The sequence below is a fragment of the Calypte anna genome, chromosome 3, assembly GCF_003957555.1.
Source record: "Calypte anna isolate BGI_N300 chromosome 3, bCalAnn1_v1.p, whole genome shotgun sequence".
In the NCBI taxonomy this organism is placed as follows: domain Eukaryota; kingdom Metazoa; phylum Chordata; class Aves; order Apodiformes; family Trochilidae; genus Calypte; species Calypte anna.
In genome coordinates, this window is record NC_044246.1 from 103,944,217 (window position 1) to 103,969,313 (window position 25,097).

Here is a 25,097-nt window from a genome sequence, read left to right on the forward strand (position 1 = left end):
AACAGAAAGCATTAGCTATAGCCACAGAGAAGTATTCTGATAAAGCCAGGTAATGACATTTTAGGGACTGAATTCCTCAGATAAATATCCTTCACCTGTTTTTCTAGGACTGTGTCAACACATATTTATGTTGTCGCTATATATTTTTTCCTCCCCAATTAGTCTTCCATGAAAACAAAAGTAATAACTTTTTGGGAGGTATGTTAAAAGATACACAGAAAAAACATAATATTGAAACTTTTAGTCATTTGAAGTTGTTTAAATAATAACTAGAGCCATTATACCAACATGCAAACAAAGGCCAACTTCCTATCAATGAAAAAAGAATTAGTAATTTTGAAAGACTGACTAGGATAACTCGCTAGTAAATTCTAATTCTCAGTGTAAGAGTCCAGATTTAACCCACCCAGCAAGCTGCCTAGATCAGATAGCAATATCTTTTTTGTTCTTGTTTTTTTCAACAATATCCAACAATTTAGCCCATCACATTTTAGAGTGGGAAGAACAATTTACACTACCCTTTGCAATGCATGTTCTAGCAGGTGATATTAAATGACGATGACGACAATGACAATAATATTAATATTTCATTAATATGTACATAAAATAAACAATATGTTATATGTCAGTAATATTTAACGATAATAATTCATTGCATATTAGGATTGCTGTAGTAATATAAAATAACTTACTGTTATTGAGAGTGTCTCATTCTTGTGATCAAAAAGTATTTTTCCAGAGCAAGCTCGAATACGTAATAAATGGTCAAAGTAGAGTTTGCATCGTAATGAAAGGAGCCTTAAATCAGTTAAATCAAGCAAACATTAAGTCAGAAAATTTTAAAATACGTAAAAAAAGTGACAATGGGTTTTCATAAACAGTTCCACATTATAATCTTAAATACTCACTCTACTAATACCATTTTTAAAATCAGTTACACTGCTGAGAAGGTTCACTAATATTTGGGCACCATGATGAAGCATCAGATTCTGCAGGCAAACCTTACCTACTCGTTTCTATACTTTCACCTGCAAAGGCTGGGGTTCTCCTGATCATTACGATTTTTCATGATCACTCTGACACCACCTCCAAATCCCAGATCACGAAGTACAAGAAACAGAGCCAATACAGACACACCTCAATTTCTGCTGAGAGGAATGATAAGCAATAAAGGGCTGCACTGGGAAAGAGACCATCAGTCCTTTTGAAGGAAGGCCACCACAAATCCTTCATTGATAAGTAAAGGGTGCTAAGGGGCTGAAGCCAGAAAGAAGAGATGCACTCCCAGTAGGGACACTCCATGAGAAGCCACTGTCAAACTGCAGAATCTTGAAGTTTTTTCAGCCCAGGGCAGAGAAAGTGTTTGGTCCAGAATGAAAATACCTGAGCACAGCACCACTAACTATACTGAAAGAAAATGAGTGACAGTCCAGATGATTTTAGTGTTCATTTGTTGGTCGTATTTTACTGACCAAAACCAGCATTGAAACACAGAAACAGAACTGCCTTGGATTAAATCAGCATAGTCAAGGTCTTTGATGTGAAGCAAAATAGAAGCCTAGGATAGGCTCTATATGAAGCAAAACAGAGCCTTCACTGATCAAGTTTTGTTTTTCCAGCTGTCAGTCCAGGCTGCCTCTGAACTGTCAGGCTTGATAGTATTGGATCTGGCAGCAAGATGAGGTTAGAAAGATTGCTGAGAATATTGCCTTAAAGATATCTCATCCTCATAGGCTTGCTCCCTGATTTTCACCCTGGACTATGGGCATATACTTGCATCTATGTTTTTATCTGAAACCTGAAATCACGAGAAATTAACTCACCTTAGGAAATGCCGATATATTTTGAATCTCTGTGTCATAATTTCTTCCAGCAACTTAATAAACTTCTTTAAATTCTTTACTTTATTGTTTGCATCCTCATATCTTTCCTTTGCATCATGAAATTGCCTGTTTTAGTTAACAAAAAAGTTTAGAATCAGCATGCATTACATTAAACCCAAGCTGTTGTTATAAATGCTGAAAACCAATTTGATAACCAAAACATACAAATAATTAATTTCTTGTAAGGATTTACATTAAAATTAAAAGTATTTGACGATTCAAATTTGACAATGTTCACAAGTAAACACTGGTTTTTATTTTTAAAAAATAAAAATTAAAAAAATGAGTTTATTTTTTACTAAAGGCTTTTTTAATTAAATTTAGTTATCTTGAAAGGCAACTCTTCTACCAAGGAGAATGAATGACTGAGCTTCCCATGCTCAAGAATATCCAAGGTGATTCCTTGAAATACACTGCAGTCAAAGGCTCAAGTCTCTAACTTCTCCATTAGTTATTCAAACTAGAAGTATCCTTAAGGCTCATAGCACCACAGATGGATGGTTGGCTATGTTTGCACAATGTTAACTATAACTGGGATACCTCCAAACACTAAGAGGGTATCTGATTACTGGTAAACTCCTATATACAGTACAGACAATATCTAAATCATTAGAGATCACCACTCCTAAATCTGCTCAGTACTGGTTGACAGAGCAATCAGCACAACATATTTCCATACCTTTGTACACTGTTCACAAAAAAAAAAAAAAAAAAAAAAAAGCATTGTGAGTCAGTAAGAAAATGCTTTTTTCCTCTCTCTTTTCCATGTTACCTGAACTATTTTAGACATTAAAGATGACTTACTGTACTATTTCTTCTCTGTTTCCATGGCGAACATTTTCTGAATTTATCCTCTCTCTCAAGCGATTCATTTCTGCATCCAGACTCTTGACAGTTCTGCTGACCTCTATGCGCTCGGAGTAGATCTGCCTGGCTTGTGCAGTTTTTTCCTAAAGTGATGTTTGAAACACAATTGTTACAATTTTAAAAATCTGTTTAATCTTCACAACAAACATTTTATGGTATGGAAAAAACAGGTCTTCAAGCAAGAACAATGGTTTTGTATTGTTCTTTGTGTACTTATCACAGCAAACCTAATTATCATTAAGAATTTTACTTAAGTCGTAAGAACTGTATCTGAGATGTTTAATCTGTTCAGTTAATTAGCTGCAGATAAAGAAGGTACAAAATTAATGATATTTAAGTAGGAAAGTCTTCCAAAAGTCTTTGCAGTATTAGTTAATAAAGCTTGATTGTGTTAAGTCTTCAAAAGATCATGTATGAGGTCTGTACAAGGAAAAACCTAGCACCCAAAATACCCAAAACACTATTATTGAATTTAACTTAAAACACAGATTTCAAGCTTAAATAATTTTCATTTTTTCATTACAAAATACAGAAGAAATAGTCCTACGTGGACAACCCCTAACTTACCCTACAAGACAGAAATGGTGCTCTGCCAGACAAAAAGAGGCCTTGATTTATTTATACAAAATCATTTCTACTTGATTTAGATAGTCAACTAGGACACAGCTGAGAGAATATGCAGTGCAGAGGAGTATTAATGGAGTCTGTATGTTACACAAGTGGAATGATTTATTATTCAATATTAGAAGGATCATAACTGTCTGACTTCAATAAAGACAAAAACCCATGCCTACCTCTAACTCCTTTTCTTTGGCAGCTAGTAAATCTTTATGTCTTTTTATGCAAGCCAAGTGTTCTTTCTGTTTGTCTTGATAGTGCTGCAAACGGCGTTTACAGTTTCCCACTTCAGAGTCAGCTTCGTTTAATTCATCCTGTTTGGAATAAATAAAGATGTGAGCTGTTTGGGGTACATTCCCTAGCATCTCTCTAAAGTTTTCTAACTTATCACAGGTAATTATGTTGTTTTTAACACTGCCTAATTTATTTTGCTTTCAGTAAGACTACTCCTTTGAAAGTCCAGGAGCTTTAACAGAAACCTATTATAAAGTCTCTACTCAGTTCTGACCAAGACATAATAAATGCTTGCAATCTTTTTAGGTATCATATCTTGAGGGGATGTTTTAATCTTTGAAAAAAAAAAAACCAACCAAAAACATCCTTTCTCCTAAACCTCAAAAAACTACATTTATTTTTTGAACTGCATGCTAGCCAGAACTTCTGATGCATGTGTGACATCAGCCAGAACTGCATTCCTGTGTGAAACTTTGATGTCCTGCTATATCTATAACACTACAGAGGCTTATAGCTTCCATACTGTATGTGTTGATACAGTTGAAGTGATATATCTTTCCAGAAAAATAAAGTATAAAGACTGACAAACTAGAAGACAGTTTGTTTTCTCATCCTTTTCATCTTATCTTAGAAAAAACTAAAAACTAAAAATTAACACAAACCAAACAAAACCAACAAAAAACCACCACAAATACAAAAAAAAAAAAAATTGGTTTTCAAAACATTAATTCTTCTTGGCAGTGTGAAATTTCCTTCCCTTCGCCAATATCAAATTTTGTGTGTCACCATTCTGCTACTTAAGTCTTGCTACTTGTCTGTAATTTCCAGGTGTCTTCTGTAGTCTTCAATAATTAAAACTATACATGAGTACCTTCTGTGATTATGGAACTTCATAGAATAATAACTACTTCATATAGAACTTCAAATGTTATTTTGAAAATTGATGAGTTACGAATATTTGTAGCCAGGCCTTACTAGAAACAAATAAATAAAGCCAAAGCAACAATTGTAACGTGTAAAAAAAGAGAGTCAAGGAAACCAGGTTCCCTTCTTTCCCAGTTTATGAATAAAAATATCTGGAAACAAAATCTCTTTAAACATAACCAACTATCAACTACACTTAACAATCAGCATCATCTTCAAACTATTGCCAAGCATATTTCTTGACATTTTCTAGGTTCAATGCTTTATTTCAATTTTCATAGATAGACCTTAGATAACCAGGAAGGAGCACACTCTTTTCTCCTTTCTCCTTTTTAACCATGTTCCCCATGCCACATGAAGTGAAGGAATTAAAAATACATCATGGAATTATTGCTACCTTAATTGGACCAGCAATTTCTTCTACTTGATGGATTTTTTCTTTCATTTCTTCAAATTTTTTTTCAGCTACTTGAAGAATGCTTTTCAGTTCTTCCATCTTTCTACTTTGCTCCTGAATGTCTTTTTTTACAGATTCCATCTTCCCCTTATTTTCTTCAGCTTCTTCTTCCTGTTAAAATACATGAAAATTAAGAATAACGGGTGACATATGTACGTGGAATTTCCTAATCACCTGACTGAAAATTAAGTGAACTTTATTTGCAAGCTTAGATGAAAAGAAGGGCTAGGATTCTGTGAAGACTTAGCCATGGTAATATTTTACCACAGTAATTTTTTTAAGAAAAGATCAAGGTAGCTTCCCTCTGCATCTGTGACAGAGTATATAAATTCAGTATGCAAAGGAACACAGTAAAAGTAAGTGGATCTTACTGTTCCCCAGACATTTATACCATTTCTAATGAATTATCCTCATACGTACTTTCTGATTCAAAGACAAATATTGCAAACCCCCCCCCCAAAAATGTAAATGAAACACTGTATTACCAAGATTCTTTTTACAATCGGAAAATAGTGAAATCAAGGTAGCAATGACAGACAAGTACCAAGTGAAAACCAATTCACACATAGTAGTAATTGGAAAGTACAGAAAACAAAAACAACAAAAATCCAAGAAAGGAATAAAGAAAAGAAGTACATAAATATACCAGGTGTGCAAGATCATTATCAGAAGCAATGGTAAAATTCTGAGGTTCAAAAAGCAAGTGTTCAGTATTTCTCAAACAGGAAGATATTCTCCTACAAAAAGGCAATAAAATACTTTTCCTTTGACAGACTACACTTCTTTTTTAAAGCAACAGAACTAGATCAGGTGGTAAAGAAAAACCCTACAAGACTTTATAAAAGCTGTACTGATTCCTTACTCAAATTCACTTGAGTGAATTCTGAAATGTTCACTAACATGCATGTGTGCACAGACACTGAAAGGGTGTCTGATGCCTCTCACTGATGCCATGGAAAACAGCCAGAAAACTGGCATGATGTGGTATTAAAAGGAAACCAACTGTAGTCAGGATTATTATTAATATCTATCAGCATCATCCTCAGCATTTAAATCTTGACCACTTATACAGTAGATTATTACAGAGTAATAGTTGAAATTTATGTCCCCAAAGTACAAATCACAACAGATTATCAAACATTCTTTTTCTGTTCTTTAAAAACTATGGATACATTTTAAGAAAAGCATAGATAGTAACTTTGAAGAAACCATCATAGTACCATGAACACTCCCTCGGGCAATGGATTAATTTCAGAACTTCTACATGGGGAAGCTACATCTTAAATAAAATAAAATTATACAATTATAAAATTGTATAATTATAAAATTATATAAATTATACAATTATAAAATTGTAGACATTCTCTAAAGTGTTACATTTTTCACTATACCATTTGGACATAGTTGAAAATCAATAGTATTTGCTTATTTCAAAACACTGTTGACATTAAAATACATTATTTCATATTAGACATAATTTGATAATATAGTCTTACTAAAGCACAGATGTCCACTGACTGGTGTTCTTCAATATTTTCAAGATCTGCTATTTCTGCGTTTGTTCTTCTTATTTTTATCTGAAAAGAAAAAAAATAATATTAAGCTTATCTAAAGAGAAAAGTTCACATTTGTTCATTTCAGTCAACACATATTTAGTCTTTTAGTTTCATTAGTATGAAAGACAGAACTCTTCCTACTTACGTATGTAACATATTCTTATAAAATACAATTTGTTCTGAAAGGCACGTGCACTTTAAGCTATTAGGTTATTATTTTATTTCCATTCAACATGACACCTGAATAAGATATATTTCATTTTTTCTTCAAATATTTATCTTCAGCAATTTGAGTTCACATGCCAGTTTTTTTGCTGGTTCTTATTTGTAATTTACTGACTATAACCTTATTTAGTATGTATTATCTTACACTGCCTAATTGTAACAATACTGATCATCATAAAGATATATCCTACTTCAAAGCACTAAAAAACAAAGAAAGAAGACTAATAGTTGTAAAATGGTTTATAAAGAAAATAGCATTAAAAAAAAAGCAAGGGTGAAAAATTCAGCATATGAAAACACATTAAGAGTATAAATTAAGAACATGAAGAAAAAAAAGATTCTGGAACAGAAGCAAGCCTCACCAGAGATAAAGGAAGGAAACAGGAAATATTGCAAAAGCTCCCTATTTGTGTCAGAAAAGCAGTTGGAATTTTTAAGATTCAGCTTAAGAAAGGAAAAAAAACCCCAAACAAAAAAGCCCAAAAAATACCCAAAAGATATCACACAGAAACATGCTAGGATTGATTTGACCTCTATCATTCTGTCCTAAATCCTGAAAGCATACTACAGAAGTAAACAATATGAAAGCAAACAAAAAAAGTAAGGACAAACAGTAAGTTCTATTATCCATTCAAAATACACTGCAGAAGTCAAAATTAAATTGGAAAAGACTGACCAGTTCCTAAAAATTAATTCTGTGCTTATTTTACCTGTAGGTCTTTTTGGTGTCGGCGATGACCCTGAAGATGTTCTTCATTCAGCCTTATCTCATTTTGAATGGAACACAAACGTTGCTGAGATGCTGTCATCTGTTGCTTTTTGTTTTCAATTTCTTCCTCCAAGTGACTTTATAAAAAGTTATATTGCAATCTTATATATCACATACACATTTATTACACATAAGAAATACAGAGAATTAAATGGATGACAAGTCAAAGGGTAAAAAAGCACCTCCCTTCCCCAGAAAAAAAATATCTAAAGTCTGCTATGCATTGAATAGTTTGAAAAACTAATAAAAAACACAAAAGCTCTGAAGCAGAACTAATAGCTAAAAAACAGCAGAAGCTGCCTGATGGTCCTAGTTCAATGCCTACCAGCTAAACTAGTCATGTAATTTGGACCACCTGTAACTTCTGTTAGCAATTTTTGCTAACAGGGCAAATGTTTGAACTAAACTAGGGTGTTACTTCTAAAAATACTACTGCATCTTAAGAGAAAACAAGTACTTTAAATAGGACAAAACACTTCCTGTCAGAGACAATCCATTAAAAAAATGTGAAAAAAAAATTTATATAGTCTCATATTTTCCTTCTGCAAAAGAGGTCACATCTAGTGATATCCATTATTAATTCTGTTTGTGGTAAAACTATTTGAAATGCAAGGGTTAATCCAACTTTTGCTACAGATGCATGAAATGGATGATTAAGTCTGATCCCTGAGTCGGTGTACAATAAATTGCACAGACACTGTTTCAGAGAAATGTCACTGCTCTAGCCTAAGTTCTGACAGGGGGTGAAGTGGGAAGACATTTTTTCTTTTTCACTGGCCTACATCATTCCCCCATAGCAATACTGGTAATACCAGTAACTCTTACAAAGTTAAGATCCACTTTGAGTGAAGTTCACTATGTACTGACACAAAGTACTAACTGACCTTGCTGGGTTTGACTGGGATAGAGTTAATTTTTTTCAAAGCTAGATTGGGTTGGATCATTCATGAACCAGGGATGTTTTTGTTACTGCTGAGCAGTGCTTACAGAGACTCAAGGCCTTCTCACTCCAACCCACCAGTGAGTAGGCTGGGAGTGCAGAAGAAGCTGGGAGGGGACACAGCTGATCCCTGACCAAAGGGATATTCTACATGTATGACATCATGCTGAACACAGACAGCTGGGGAAAGAAGAAGAAAGAGAGGACTTTTGGAGTGATGGTTTTTGTCTTCCCAAGTAACTGTTACGTGTGATGGAGCCCTGCTTTCTTGGAGATTGCTGAACACCTGCCTACCAATGGGAAGTAATAAATTAATTCCTTCTTTTGCTTTGCCTGTGTGTGGGGCTTTTGCTCTACCAATTATACTGTCTTTATCTCAACACATGAGTTTTCTCACTTTTAATCTTCCGCCACCCTAACAGGGTAGAGTGAATGAGAGACTGCGTGCTGCTTAGCTGCTGGCTGGGGTTAAACCACAACAATGACATATTTAGTATTTCTGCAAGCTGAAAAGTTTGATTTTAACATTCAGTTCTACACTATGGACTATCAATACCAAAATTAAAAATATTTACTTTACTTGTTGCTATTAATTTGCTTTTTACAAGGGCATCTAGTGATAGGACAAGGTGTAATGGCTGGAAGAGGGTGGATTATGGTTAGACATTAGGAAGAAACTACTCACTGTGAGGGTAGTGAGACATTGGCACAGGTTGCCCAGGGAAGCTATGGATGCCTCCTCCCTGGAAGTGTTCAAGGCCAGTCTGGATGGGACTCAATCTGTCAGATACCCCATGATGGGATTAAGGTGAAGCAATGCTCAAGGTCCCCACACACAGGCCATTATTTCCACTGGCACCAGGTGGTCCTTTGTCTGGCAGACCTTATTTTTTTCCAGGGCTTACAATGTTGTTTCAGCACTCCTGCCCAGAATAGGTCCTGAGGGCTGGTCCCTTACACCAGAGAGTATACAAGTATGCAATTCCACTGTTTGCATCAACAAGTGCACTTTTTACAAATACAACACTTCAAGACACTGACCTTATTTCTGCTTCAACATCTTTGCTTAGGAACTTGGGTCTGACGTAATCAGAAGAGTAGTATCGTCTCTCAAACACTTGATCACCTTCAGCTGTGTAAGCTTCTCTACAATTTTTGGGAGGTTTATTGCCCTGCATTACTTCACGAGCTATCCTGCTACTCTGAAAAATATAATGGCCTTATTAAGAAAAGTAACCATAACTAAAGATACTAAAAGTTCTCACTCAGAAATAATTTCAATTCCTAATGAAAAATAAGAAATACAAGTAATTAAGCAATGTGGAAAAAATCTCTAATGTCAAGAATCTGCTTTTCATGGCTAAATATGATATCTATGTTCTCAAAAGCCACCCACTTAGGTTAGCTTCCCATTTCTTCTATTCTTTTATGGATTTATCAAAATGGTAAATTCTGTAGCCTAATCAATGCCACATAATTTGCCGCAGGAATATATACAGAGAAAACACTGTTCCAAGAAAGCTATGAAGGATAGCAGACAATATTCAATTAAAATTTGGGGAAACATGCTGGTAAAAAAACATTGCCAGTGCCCAACTAAGTGGTCACAAGTGCCTTTGTCAGAGGCAATTATTTTATGCATCCAGAATTATCATTTCTTCTACACAATAGCCATTCAAATTCTCTCAGATTGAGCTGAAATTATTTAGGTAAGGCTGCAGGCTGGTAGTGATAGTATGAAAATCAGTAGTTAGGTAAGGCACAGGGATGGAAGAACAAAACTAGCATTCCTGTCATGAGACAAGCCTAGAAAGCTCAGTTATTATGAATCCCATTCAGTAACAGCTACATTTGCTGAACAGGCATGTCACCTCTACATTAGAGAGACTATGAACTGCTTTTTTTCCAGTAGCAATGTCAGAGGACAAACTGGGACAAGTGGTTTTGGAAAAAACAAAATCCACAAAAAGTGAACATCATTAGTTCTGCTGTACAAAGAATATCCTGCTTTCTTTAAATAAAAGTATATATACCTAATAAACATTTTACCTGTAATTTTACCTGCTGAAGCTGGTATCTTCAGTAGTAATAGTAAATCAGAAATCATTTAAGATCAGAAACCATATGATGGCAAAGAACAACTCATTAACATGTTTTCATGGTGATCAAAAAAAGAGATTCTTATAAAAAATGTATGTAATCTTAATTCAGTGCCAATTGCTAGTCACTTCATTCCGATCCTATTTAATAACTAGTCATTGCTTTTTTTTTTTTTTAATTTACCAAACTCTAATTCACGTTTCTTTGCATTCTCATCATAAATGTTGTAACACTGCAGAATCTAAAGAGGTTCCAGCTGTTGTGGCAGGTGAAAAATAAATTAGGCTGTGAATGCTAACAGACTGCCAGTAACTTCATGTTAGCATGGGTGACTTAATATCTGAAGGGGAAGTGTTGAGCTCTCAAGCACAAGCCTGCTACAGCTACAACTGGTAAAACTGCTAGGTACAACTGGTGGGGCTGGTTGCAAGTTTTGGCATACCTAAACTACACAAAACTGACAAATCCTGATCTCATCAACTACTAAAGTGACGTGACACAGTTAGGAGGCTGATTACATGCACATGGACTCTTTAGGGTGACAAACAAGAGCACTTAGAGGACTTCAACCGTGATGGTGAACATCCCAGAAACAAAGAAGGAAGATCCTGGAAATACACAGGGAGAGATCTACAGAAATAAATCTCAGAGAATGTCCAAGGACCTCAGCCAGTAACAGCCCAAACAGGTATCTGTGAGCACCTGTACAGATGGGACAGGTAAGGTTCTCTGCCTGACTGCCATAGACCAGCTGAGGACAGAAGTTGAGACTCATAAAGGCAGTGCTGGCAGAGGAAGGGAAACAAGCAAGTGTATTGAAGTAAAAGCTCTATCCTTGCTGATTCTTAAATAAATCCCAATATCCAAATCCACTATGGTTTGTCAGTTTACTGTTTTCTCACCCATGACAGCAAATAGTGTCTGATATGGGACACTGACAGTTTAGTAAACACCAAAGAGGGCCTCTGAGGGGAGCCCTCAGATAGAAACCTGTGTGTGCACTACAACACTGATAACTGATACAGATGGGGTCTACTTGTCATCAGGGTCCTCACCTCTCCTTGAGAAGAGGGGAACCAAAACATTTTTCTCTACCTCTATTACAGACACTATTAGTGAAGGTACTGTACATGCCCCATACAAAGGGAAAACACTTTTAAGACCAACAGGGAGTGTAGAGCCTTACTTTAATCAGCAGGATTCTTTCTATACCCCGCACATCGATCAAACAATTGGCAACCACTGCATGATCTATTTCCAGTGCTGTGAGAACTGATGGGAATTCTGGATGATTAACTGCACTGAAGAAAAGAATAAAAAACACCATTCATAAAGCTCACACAAGATTCTTAAAAAAAAATATTACAAATACTTCTTTTCAACTAATAACTATTTGAACCATCAAGGCTAAGGAATAGATTTCAAAACATAACTTACCTGTGCCTAACATCATAAACTTGATTCCGAAATTTATTTACAATTATTTGAGGTCTAAATCCACGTGGATAATGTTTTAACATCAGTAGCTGAAGATTTCTTTCATCGCTATGATTATCACAACAAAAGGCTTGAACTAGGCCCTTTAAACAAGATTCAACAGCCAAGGTCAGTTCAGCATCTTTTGGATGAATGAAAGCACCTAAATGGATGTAAGAGACAAAGATTTAGGAATCATGTTCCATAACAAAGCATTCAGCAGTACTTTTTTACACTCATGGTTTTTGTTTTGCTATGTTATGGGATTTAAGAGTCTAAATCAAACCTTTCTTACAAGAAAGATAAAAAATATAAAACACAAGCTACCCTTAGAACACAGAAATTATTTCCCTTCCTATAGTGACAAACACATACTGTAGGCCTGTGCTTTCTTCCAAAATGTTTAAAAGGTCCCTATTAACTTCCATTAAGGTTAACTTCCAATTAACTTTGTTCCAATTTAACAACCAATTATAAACTTCCAATTTCAGGACAGCTTAGCAGGTGTATGTATATCAAGGCAAACACTGATTATAAACAATTTAATGTTTTAAGGGTGAAGGCAGAGGAACAACTATGCTGCAAGTTAAACACAAAGATGTCCATTATCACATGTCCTCAATGGTACACACGTGTGCATGTTCTTGCCCTGCAGCAAACGCCAACTTCTGAAGTACTCGGCCTTTACTCTTGCATCCAGAATATGCTGAAGCTGTTACTCACATTCACAAAAAAACAGCATTCACTGTCAGAGCTTGTCCAAACACTCATGTAATCAAACTTTGGAAGAAAACTGCATCTTGTTTAAGTTGCTCCACACGAAACATCTCAAGTTCAACAAGCCCACAGAAAAGTCACTGAATTTTGAACAAAATATGTCCAAGAGCTGGACAGTGCTATCAATTAAGGAACAAGCAGCTAAAGCACACTAGTCTGACGCTTAGAGGGTGTGGGGGAGTTGGAGGGATGCACTCCCTCCAATAGTTTACTATTGTAACTATATAAAATACCTTTACAAAAACAGATGGAAAATTGAAAAACAGTGTATGTTAAGATAGTTCATGTGATTAAAAGGACAGAGGCAAAAGATAACCTAGCAGGATAAAACCTTTAGTCCAGCAAGTACAGAAAAGATATCTGAAGTTTCTTAAAGAATAAGTAGGTTGTTTCTTTTTTTTTTAAAGATCACTGTTTACATTAGCAGCCATGATGAAATATCCTAAAGACTGCTGTTTTCACCAGTCCTTCTTACCTAAAGGTCCAATGGGTTTGTGTCTAAAGTGTCCTTGCCTGTACGCTGTTTCAACTGCTTCCAGAAATGCTGGCATATGTGGCCCAAATCTTTTAAAGATATTTGTTTTACTATCTCTCAGCTCTCTCAGCTGCCTCTGCTTGGTCTCTAGTGTTTGCTTCACATCAAAGTCTTCTCTCCTAAGAGAAAAAGAAATTTTTTACAGCTTATGAAGCCTTAATTTTATTGAGGTAATTATAGTCTTATTTACCAAGTACTAATAGGACAGTGTATCAAGACCTTGATACTTCAATGTACAGCTAGCTACACACATTCAACAGTATTTTTACAGTTTCAGGAAAATGAGACAAAAAAGCAAGTAACTATTTGTAAGACATTGTTTCTGACAATTTATAATAAATTATTTCTAATTATATGCTTCAATGTCACTGACTTCTACAAAGCAACAGAACAGAAAGTAACCATTGGTTCCAAAAATTGGCAAAACCTATTTAAGTTAATTCTCAAATCTCTTTAGACAATAAATAGTTACATTATCATAATCCTCTCTGGTAATCATTGTCCAAATTCAGGTTTCCAAATCAAAGGCAAAGAATGTTTGTTTTTCTAGTTCAGGTTGGGACTCAATCAGTTTTTGAACCACTTGCTTCAAACTCTCTATAAATTTCCCTTTAACTACAGATACAATAATTACCCATAAGTGTATCTATTTATTTGAATTGTGTTATGTATCCTCTGACATGGTATCAGGCTGTATTAGAGTGAAAAAATGAAACAACATGAAAAAATGCAAATCATAATCTGCCCATAGGATGGTAAAAGCAGAAGGGACAGATAGGGAAGGAAGAAAGAAGGGCATTAAATTGACAGTACGGATTTCTATCAGGCTTTAAAATAGTAATGCTTTCCATCTTTACTGATGAAATATTTTTCTCAATTTTCCAAAATTTTCTAAATTAAGTCACATTGTGCCAAAGACAAAAGTTCATTGAATCTTAAGATAACCTAGCCAAAAACAAGTACAAACTCAAGTCTACTGTCTTAGGGAATGCAGGTATATAAGGGACCTTTCAAAACAAAGGAAAAATGTTGCATTCAAAAAGCATAACTTACCTAAGTCTAGTATTTTCTTCCTTACACTTATATATAGCTTGTTGAAACTGTTCCATCTGTTGACCAATCATTATTTCCTCATCATGGAATGCCTTTAACTGTTCCCTTAAGTGTGCAATTTTCCTTTGTCTTTCCAATTTTTCAGGCTCTGAAATCTGATTAGCACTAGAAAAGATCATATTTAAGCATTTTAAAACCCCACTGAGGATTTACAAGTGACATTAACTTTGTTTTATTACCATATCATGCAAAAACATTTATTCATTAGAAAGGTTTGAGGTTCTGTGCATTGACAAGATCTATAAAGCATAAATACCAATTTAATTTATTTTTAGTTGTAATCACATATAGCTTTCCTCCTGTATGTTCCTGGACATTTAGTTCAGGTTATAGTTGTTTTGCAACATCATGGAAGCTAAAAAATGTCACTATCACCAACAAAAAATAAAAGTTATTATCCTGTACAAACACATCATCACCTCCTAGTCAAAATCTTGGTATATAAAGAAGATGGGTTGGAAATATTTGAATATTTTACTGGACCGTGCTAAATTTTAAATAAGTATTTTCTATCACTGCAGATTCTCATTAACCAGAAGAGCTCACTCCCTGCATACCCATTACTTAATAAACATATGCCATAACCACTGTAACCCTATTTACCTGCCTATTTACCTGCTTTTCAGTTCTTCAATTCGTTTACATAGCTGTTCATCATCTTTTCCCAGACGTTTAAACTCAATTTTGAAACGGTTATAAAGTACCTATGAAGGAAATAGGAAATACAGTAGCTCAATAAATCAAAGCAAGCACTAATTTCAAAAAAAACTACAACTCTGAGTAAATAAATACTGAACTGCACTGAAACAGACATAACTTGAATTTCAAGAATGTGAAAAATAAGGAATAATGCAGTTAACTTGAATCATATTAGTTTTAAATGTAACCTTAACACTGCTTAAAACCTGTGTAAAAATATAAACCCTATGGCCCCCAAACAGAAACTATTTGCATGTCAGATAGGAAACTGTATCTATTTTGAACTGCACTAAGGATTCCAGAACCCCAGACACATATGGAGAAGTGCATGTGGGTAGAGCACAGACAAAATTAAAGCTTTAAACCGGTATGAGCTTTACAAGCTCCTTTTGCCTACCTCAGCTTCACTGACTGCTTTTCTTCTTGTCTGCACATCAGCCTTCAAAGAAACACACTGAGGCTGCAGGGCTTTTGCTTCCTCACCTATTGTTATTAACTTGTCTTGTATTGCTTTGTATTTTTTCTCTGCTTCATTCACTTTTACCTTTGGGGCAAAGAGAGAATAACACACAAGTAGTAATGAAGCAAAAATTTCTTCAAAAAACTCAATACTAGAGAAGAAATATCTTTCAGAAGAACCCATTCAACAAGTCTCATTTGTTTGAGTTTTTGTTGTGGGTTTTTTGTTTTGCTTTTTTGTTTTGGTTTGGTTTTTTGGGTTTTTTTGTTAAAGTAAATAAATAAATCAAGTAGGTAACTGCCACTATGAACATTCCAAGGTGAAAATTAATAAAAGAACACACTCAGGAAACACCATCAAATCTGTGAAGTAAATAGCAACCTTCTTTTCTAACTCATGGTTTATTCAAACACAGGACTCTTACTACAACAGGAACAAATACCATGATATGGAAAGAAGTTAAAACCATTATCTGGACACTTGTCCTTCAACACTACATATACAAGTTTGGCTATAAAGCAAAAATGTCTCAACTGTAAATCAAATACATACTTTTTAAAAAAAAATTAAAAAAAAGACCTCAGTGAAAAATTACTGACAATTCAGAAAGCTTGGAGAAGAAGTTTTAATAGACTGAAAAGTTCAAAATGCACTAGTGTTTTTCTGCAAAAGATATACTTCATATGGGAATCTGAATGTTTGGCAAAAGTATTCTTTCTCACTACCAAGAGAAGTCTTAAGTACCATCCAAAGAGTGTTAAATTTCCAGATGTCTCCTGAAATCGATGACTGGTCTTTTCTACAGCCAGTGATACCCAAGGGAATCTACAGGAAAAATCTCTGAAAGATACTCCAAAGTTACAGAAACAGGCAGGAACTACCCTTAACAACAAAACAGGAAAATACTGTTCACTGCTGAATGCACTGCTTGTCATCAACTTAAATTCCTTGGTAAAATAATATAATCCTTACCAGGAACAAAAAAAAAATCAGCATAAAAAACAGACACACATAACCCTACTAAACAGCAGAAAAAAATAATGTCCTAGTATTATTATCCATTGAAATGTGGAATGCAAATGTTACTATTAAGTTTTAGATGGCTAAAAAGGTGTATCAATGAGAATGCTCTCTGGTGCTTGTGAAAAGCTTAGATGACCAGCTTCAACAGCTTACCAACAACAATACAAAATTAAATATTTAAATATTTATGTTTAAATACTATCTTTCTTCTTGAGTCAAGGAGCCAGAACTGACATGATTTAAAACATGTATGTACCTGGCATTCTTCTATCTTCTGAATAAACTTCTTTGCATTTTCTTCTTCTGCTCCGATGCCTTCTTTAATTGGCTGTATTTCTTTTTCCATCTCACTCACCTAAATAGAGGCATATATTAGCATGTCTTCAGCAGACTGTGAACAATTTAATGGATGCTTCATATGAGGAAGCATGACATTTACCACTGCCCATGCCATTTTATGTTTCAGATCTTCAAGATGACTTCGCATGTCACTTAAAAACCCAATGCTTTTGAAACGTTCCCTTTTTTCACAGTAAAGCAGCTTAAGTTCTTGAAGACGCTTAAAAAAAAAGAAGATAGGTTCTACTGTAAGTGAAAAAAGGTACAAAAATAGAAATATAAAATAAAAAATAAATATAAATGTAAAGATAGATATAAATATATATAATATATATTGTATAAATATAATATAAAAATACTATATCACAAAAGTGATGCAATATGAAATCTTGGGGAGTTTTGTTCTGTTTTGTTTTTAAATTCAATGTCACTGAGACCTAAACAAATAAAAACTAGGTAGTTTAACTCCTATAGTCATTTCAGTGCTCAAATCTGTACTATCAATGCTTTAATTTTTACACACCTCTACTCCTTGTTCTATCTGATTACATGTGTTTTCTTTTGTTTTCATAATGTATGAATAATCTTCTTTCATTTGTTCCAGCTGAGTTGCCTTCATAAAAAACTAAAAAGGAATAAAAAGATGCACATCACATTCAGCAGCTTATGTAAGTGAACTTTAAATAATTACCATAATAAGACCACTTATCCCAACCACTATGGATGCTGAATGATACCCCAAGCAAAAGAACTGTGGGGTATTTCTGAACAATTACTAACTTAGTAGTGTCTATTTATTTATTTTTAATTTATCAATATATTTAGAGAAAAGACACCTCAAAACAACTCTTTTTCCAAGTGGATGACTGTCACAATCTGATAGCATACTGGGATGGAGTTAAGTTTCTTCAGAGCAGCTGCTATAGAGCTGTGTTTTAGATGTGTGACCAAAACAAAGCTGGTAACACACTAATGTTTTAGCTGCCCTGAACAGTGTTTGTATAGAGTCAAGGCCTCCTCTGCTTCTCAGTCTGCTCCCCAATGACTCTACTGCCAAGGCATGCAAGAGGTTGGGAGAGGACGAGACCAGGATGACCCCAATCAATTAAAGAGATATTCCATTCCATAAACTTAACTAAAATGGTTTAACCCCAGCTGGTAACTAAGCATCATGCAGCAGGTCACTTACTCTCCCCTCATGGGATGGGGGTGAGGCTCAGATAGTGATAAACTTGTGGGTTGAGATAAGAATGATTTAATAAAGCAAAATCTGTGCAAGCAAGCAAAGAAAAATAAGGTCTTCATTCACTGCTTCCCATCAGCAGCCACCTCCAGGACTAAGAATTCTGAATTCTTTCATTGAAATACCACCTCTGTAAATTTGAAATCAGTATCTCAATGTTTAATCAAAATGTTAAATTATTTTTCTCACCTTATACTTGTCACCTTCATTTTTAGACTGTAAAAAGTGCTTACTCATCTCTTGGGTTAAAACAGAGACAGGATTATCTACCTGTAAAAATAAATTACTTTCATTTTATTTTAAGTAAAAAAGTTCTCATGCAGCTGCATATATATAGAGGTGAGGGATCTCATCTCCCTGTGCCATGCCCAGCAACTCAGTAATAAGCTGAGAACGTTCAGAAAGATTTCTACTCCACTCACAGCTTTTTTTAAAAAAAAACAAGCAAACCAAACCAAGAAAATTTACAAATCCAGATTCATCAAATAAAATTAGAACCACAATAAGGACAAATAAAGAACTGTTTCCAAGAGAATAACTGACTTCTACAAAGACAGTGCTTGCTTTTTTAAACAAGATCAGCATTAGAAATTTTGTTCAACACCATTTAATTTCTAATTATTTAAATGATCCAAGTATTGCATTAAATGATATGAACTGTTTCTTATAGAAGTTTTCACAAATTAAAACCAATACATTCTAACAAAGTTTATATTCTTTGAAAGGCTGATTGTGTTGAATATTTTAAAGTTCATGGGCACTACCTGATCTTTTTTAATCATTTTAGCAGTAAAGACACATTCCAATTTCTGTAACAGCAAAAAATGAAATAATGAGCAGAAAAAAATGCCCCAGGCGTGAAGGAAACCTACATATACTATCACATGAAAGTGATTAACCTCTCTCATTTAGTAAAATGGAACATCACCTTTTAATTAAAGAATTATAAACTTATGTGTCGATGTCTGAAATTGCACAGTATTTAAACACTGTAACAATTACCTGTATATTAAAGTGATCCAGTATTCCTATGAGTTCCTCTTTCTTTGAAGAAACTAAGGTTCCTAACAGTTAAAAAAAAAAAAAGGGGGGAAAATAGCAATAGGTCCAAAATAAACAGACATACAACCTTCTAGTCTATTTTTTTCAATATACTGATTCTTGGTAAATATAAAAAATGAGACTACTATTTCTGTAACTAAGTGAAAAACTTTTTGCTTGGGGTTTTTAATCTTTCCAATGAATCTGCACACTTATAGAAAGACTTCTGACTTCCTAGTCTTATGAACATACTGTAATAGAATTTAGGCAAATAAGAAAATCCAATAAAAACTCAAAAAGACTAAAAACTAAGTTCAGATGCAACACACAAACAGATTTTCAAGACAAATACTGAACCACCTCACATCATACAACTGCTTTCAACACGATAAAATATTCTTAGTCTAAGGTAAACACGTAAAAAAAAATGGGAATCATACTTGAATGATGAATGAAAAAAACACCCTTTAGTAACATCAAACATTTAAAGCAACGAAAACACTTAGAGAGTTTCTGAGAGCAAAAACTAGCACCAACCAGATTTGCTTTTCAGTCTGTAGCTTCTGCTTCCATCCAGATTAATGTGCTGATTCACAATAATAGAGCTACCATACACTTCTGGTTTAAATGCATCTCTACCTTGGTTTCGCAAAGTTATGGAAATATCTGCAGAACTAAAACAGAAAAATAATAAATAAAGAGAACTGAAAATATTTTCAAATCTAAAAAAGCCAACCAAACAAACCCCCATATTGAAACAAACCCCCATTTTTATTCTATAAAAAATAACATGTCTTGTACAGGTCACAACTAGGAAGTCAGTCACAGCACCAATGAAAACAAGATATATTTATGTTGTTTGAGCGAAAACATCATTGGAGACAGGGAAAGAAAGGCTGACATATGCTGTCTTGTTTGAACCTTCTGTGCTTCAGATAATCATTAGCCAAAAGCAAATAGTTGTGGGACCAGGCTAGAGAACCAACTTGCCTTTTACTTACCCTCCTGCCTCCAAACTGGCTTCTGTAGAACACTACAGAATGGCAGTTATGGTACACACAGCAAGTACTGCCAATAATTTTACTCTAAGCACCTCTGAAAAGAAAAGCTGAGGGCTCTGAGATACAGCTTTATGAAAATGTAAACTTTTAAACCTATGTTTTACTGATTCCTTGAGACTGTCTAGTCATTCACATTACTAGAAAGGAATGAACCTCACTGATAGCAGAACCATGTTAGCCAGCTTCCCTTGATTCTTTTCTAACAAACTTCATCGTACAATGTACATATCATAGAATTGTTTGGGTTGGAAGGGACCTTAAAGATCTCCTAGTTCCAAACACCCCCCTCCCTCATTTGCATTTCGAAAGGGATTGCTGGTGAGGAAAGAGACAATTCTAAGAGCCTGCATGTGGCCTAGGTCCTGCATACCATAGAGATAAGGTTTGGAGATCAAAGTGGGTGAAGGTCAGCTCTGGTTGTTCAATCTGGAGTGTCTCAACCACACTTACTAAGCAAAACAGGCCAATAAAACAAAGGGCTGCACTGGTGGTTTTCAGAAGCTTCTTTGATACCAACCCTGTTGGCTGGCTCAACACTAAATCCAGTACTACAGATTTCCTGTTACATCTCTCTCAACTTCTACTCTCTCACTTTCTCTTTCCCTTTCCCAAAATCATCAAGTAACCATCATTTTCCCAGGTTACGCAGCTTTAACATCCTTGTGGCTCTTGTGATCTAAATAAGCAGCCTTTATGATTGCACAGCCTGAGCATAATAATCAAAATATCAGCTTTTTTACTTTCATTCCTTCTATAGTTTATCTTGTGTTCAGGTGCAGATCTTGAATGTCATTTCACCTTAACCCAATTAGGGGTATCAGATGGTCTGGGGGGCCATCACTGTTTGGGTATCCTCAAAGTGAGCTCAAGTCATGGGATGTGAAAAACACTTCCAGGGAGGGGGCATCCACAACTTCCCTGTGTCAGTGTCTCACAACTCTCACAGGAAAGAATTTCCTCCTAATGTCTAACCTATATCTACTCTCTTTCAGCTTAAAACCATTACCCCTTGTCCTATCACTGCACACCCTTTTAAAAAGTCCTTCCAAGCCTTCCTGTCAGCCCCTTATACAAAGGCCACCCTAAGATCTCCTCAAAGCCTTCTCTTCTCTAAGTTGAATAACCCCAAATTTTCTCAGTCCTCATAGGAGAGGTTCTCCAGCCCTCTGAACATCCCTGTGGCTCTCCTCAGGACTTGCTCCATGTCCTTTGTGTGTTGGGGGCTGCAGAACTGCAGGCTCCCATGAGAATCATAGAATCATAGAATTAGCCGGGTTGGAAGGGACCTCAGACATCATCTAGTCCAACCCTTGACCCACCGGAGCAGTTGCTAGACCATGGCACTGAGTGCCACATCCAGTCTTTTTTTAAATGTCTCCAGGGACGGAGAATCTACCACCTCACCGGGCAGTCCATTCCATAGCCTAATCACCCTCTCCGTGAAGAAATTCTTTCTAATATCTAACCTAAACCTCCCCTGGCACAACTTAAGACTGTGTCCTCTTGTCTTGTTGAAGGTCGTCGGTGAAAAGAGTCCAGTTCCCACCTCGCTACAGCCTCCTTTCAGGTAGTTGTAGACAGCAATGAGGTCTCCCCTGAGCCTCCTCTTCTTCAGGCTGAACAGCCCTAGCTCTCTCAGCCTCTCCTCATAGGGCCTGTGCTCGAGTCCCTTCACCAGCCTGTTTGCCCTCCTTTGGACCTGTTCCAGGACCTCTACATCCTTCTTAAACTGAGGGGCCCAGAACTGGACACAGTACTCGAGGTGTGGCCTAACCAGCGCTGAGTACAGGGGCAGAATCACCTCCCTGGACCTGCTGGTGAAGAGTAGAGTAGAAGGGGAGAATCACCTCCCCCAACATGCTGGCCATGATTCCTTTGATGTAGCCAAGAATATGATTGGTTTTCTGGGCTGCAACTGCACATTACATCATGGAAGTAATCAACAGGGCAATACACAGGACATACCACTATGTTAGCTAGTTCAGAGAAAACAGTACATTACTAGCAAATTAAAATTTCTAATTGAGGTATTTGTTTGTAGTTTGGGGTATTTTTGTTTAAAGATGATCTCTTCAGTGTTTAAGCTATTTATTCAAATCTGGTAGATCCAGTACAAGAAAAAATGAAGGTTAAAAGAAAACTAATCAGCTATCTCAAATCACAATCCACAATCACTAAATAACATGTTCAAACTTTAAACTAAAAAAGTTTCACTTACGTCTCTCCATCTCGTACAAACATTTTCAATGCAGAACCTCTGTTAGTTGCAGTGGCTTTTCCACCAAGTCCAACAATAAGAGCAGTTAATACAGAACTTTTTCCACCTGTAATAGAAGCATTTAACTTTTTTTAAAAAGTTCTTGCAACTATTTATTCAGGTCACCCGTATTACAGATTTTGAGATTTTGTTTGACTTCTTATGCAATCACCTGCCATCTATTACTAAAAGATGGTTAGCAATTATTTTCTGAATAAAAATTAAATCTTCTAAATTATCAACGAAAGTATTATTTGACCAAGAAATTATGCAATTATTACTTACTTCCATTGTTCCCAACAACAAAATTGATATTTGATCCAAACTGAAAAGGCCCCAACATCGAATGGCACATGAAGTTTTTCAGCTGGATACTTTCAATTATCCCAACTTCTCCAACAGCCTAAAGAATTGACAGTTTAAACTGGTGTTAAATATGCATTATAATGAGATACAGCTTCTCTATTTTAAATACAATGAGAATTCAAATGACTGTATGATATACAACATCAGTACAACCCACAAGGCAATAGGAAGGGTTTCATGACACTATGAAAAGTTGCCTGCTATAAAGCAATTACATAATAAAATTAAGAGAAAAACAGTTACCAAAGCTGATCATAGTAATTTTCAGTTCTCTGAACTGCCTTATAATTAATAGAATATAAAAGATTAAGATCACAGACTCTGTACAGCTGTCATAGCAGTAATAAAAAATCATCACAGAAAGACTCCTTTGTTATTTCAATAGTATTTGTGAAAATTCTTAGCACAGCTTAGAAGAAAGGAAATTAAATTAGCTCACGAATGGGGAAATGAAACTAAAAGTGGAACAGCCCAGTATTCAACTGGTGAAGTATTTTTTTCACAGGAAACTTCAGTTTCAGTGCCAATGCTTCAGAAGAACAATGTTTTCTAATGAAGAAAGACCCTCAGGAAAAATAAACAAACCAATGAGAAACAAAACCTGCTATCTATGAAAACAAAATGAGGAGTAATGGTCCTCTGTACCAAAAATCAACCACTGTGTCTTATAATACACAACAGTATTTGCAATCTCAGAAATTATTTTTTAAAATCCTCCATCACATTAAAATTTAGCTATTAAAGAAAAGCAGAAAAATGGTAATCCTCTTTTCAAGTTTCATTTCCACCAAAATAGCATTTCAAACATTAAGATATTTTTTTCAGTCATTTGAAAGCATTAGCTATGTAAAACAAACAACTATTCGGTACTGCTTTGGGTAAATAATTTGCTTTCTAAATACTTTCTGTTATTTTACAACAGCCATAAACCAAATATTTCATATTTCTATAAAATAAAATCCAGTTCCTTTTTTGGTTATTTGAGAGCTTCAGTAGTATTCATCCTATAAAACCAGAATACTATTATTTTATGATGAACTGTTATATGACCCAAAAGAAATAAGGTAAGAATGAACTCATGCAGAAGTCCCCATCACAGACACCAACTCTAGCTTACTTTGCATTCGTGGCACTGTTAACAGACTACAAGCAAGACATTTATTTCTATGTAAACTGAAGGCACAGAATATTTTAATATCAACTCTTTCTGATATCCGCACTCCTGACCTCTTAATCAACTTACAGACAGTGAGGAGAAATTACTTTCAGATGATAAATTTTCTTCTTCATTAGAGTCATCACTATGTTCATTTGTGTACTCTTGTCTCTGTCTTTTATGGGATCGGGGCTTTGAAATACTTTCTTCCTTTCTCTTACCCATGAGTACTGAAAATGAAAGCAATGAAAGACTGCTTCAGTCTTCTATATGAAAACATACTTGTATACCACAGCACAGACACAGCTTAATTATTTTAATAAAAGAAATAGTAACACTGCAACAAACAACACACTTTTTCAGAACTAAAATATCAGTGAATTTAAGCCTAGGCTTACTATGAAGTAGTATTACAACAAAAGAAACACAACTTCATTTTTAATCAAGTTGAATTTGTTTCTTGATCAACAGCAAAATCAACCTTGATTCTGTTTTCCTCTGTACATTAGTTTGTGATATTTGCTATGTTTTTCATTAGTAATGAATTTAAAGATTTAGTTGTAAAAAGCACCTATCATAGTATGATCTCAGCATCAATGCAGGCTTGATTTCACATCAAGCTGAAAAGACAGGGATCAAAATTAGTCAAGCTCTCCCATTTTCTTTAACTGTAGCCTTAGGGCAAGATTTTTATTCCCCAAAAACACGTATTACATTCTTCATACCTAGAGTACCCTTGAGTCACCACTGCCTCATCCCACAGGACAGATGGGAGAGAATCCAGGAGAGAAGGCAGACAGATCAGCCCAACAGCTCCTATCATCATCTCATATGTCCTGGCGAGGAGATGACACATTCCATGAGAAAGCTGGGTGGATCAGCACAGTGGTTCCAGCCATGAAAGGTTCAGCTTCAGGGCTCCATAGAGCCCCCTCATGAAAACCCTTGGGCCCTCCCCACAGCTCTCTGTGGGTCTTG

General features: G+C 35.3%; 1 protein-coding gene across 1 annotated transcript in view; it reads right to left on the bottom strand.

Moving 5' to 3' along the window:
- Positions 1-25,097, bottom strand: part of SMC6 (structural maintenance of chromosomes 6) — a 33,896-nt gene that overhangs the window by 5,285 nt on the left and 3,514 nt on the right. Inside the window, exons 3-26 of the mRNA XM_030448289.1 lie at positions 24,845-24,955; positions 24,207-24,349; positions 22,883-23,000; positions 22,559-22,664; positions 19,817-19,953; positions 19,241-19,302; positions 18,428-18,508; positions 17,519-17,620; positions 17,096-17,215; positions 16,913-17,011; positions 15,571-15,717; positions 15,090-15,178; positions 14,415-14,579; positions 13,302-13,480; positions 12,011-12,212; positions 11,760-11,874; positions 9,515-9,675; positions 7,475-7,610; positions 6,480-6,560; positions 4,924-5,094; positions 3,545-3,682; positions 2,688-2,833; positions 1,824-1,949; positions 693-798 (exon numbers count right to left, since the gene is read on the bottom strand). Of these exons, the coding sequence (XP_030304149.1) occupies positions 693-798; positions 1,824-1,949; positions 2,688-2,833; positions 3,545-3,682; positions 4,924-5,094; positions 6,480-6,560; positions 7,475-7,610; positions 9,515-9,675; positions 11,760-11,874; positions 12,011-12,212; positions 13,302-13,480; positions 14,415-14,579; positions 15,090-15,178; positions 15,571-15,717; positions 16,913-17,011; positions 17,096-17,215; positions 17,519-17,620; positions 18,428-18,508; positions 19,241-19,302; positions 19,817-19,953; positions 22,559-22,664; positions 22,883-23,000; positions 24,207-24,344 (2,925 nt within the window). The 5' untranslated portion in view covers positions 24,345-24,349; positions 24,845-24,955. The remainder of the gene's footprint in view (positions 1-692; positions 799-1,823; positions 1,950-2,687; positions 2,834-3,544; positions 3,683-4,923; positions 5,095-6,479; positions 6,561-7,474; positions 7,611-9,514; positions 9,676-11,759; positions 11,875-12,010; positions 12,213-13,301; positions 13,481-14,414; positions 14,580-15,089; positions 15,179-15,570; positions 15,718-16,912; positions 17,012-17,095; positions 17,216-17,518; positions 17,621-18,427; positions 18,509-19,240; positions 19,303-19,816; positions 19,954-22,558; positions 22,665-22,882; positions 23,001-24,206; positions 24,350-24,844; positions 24,956-25,097) is intronic.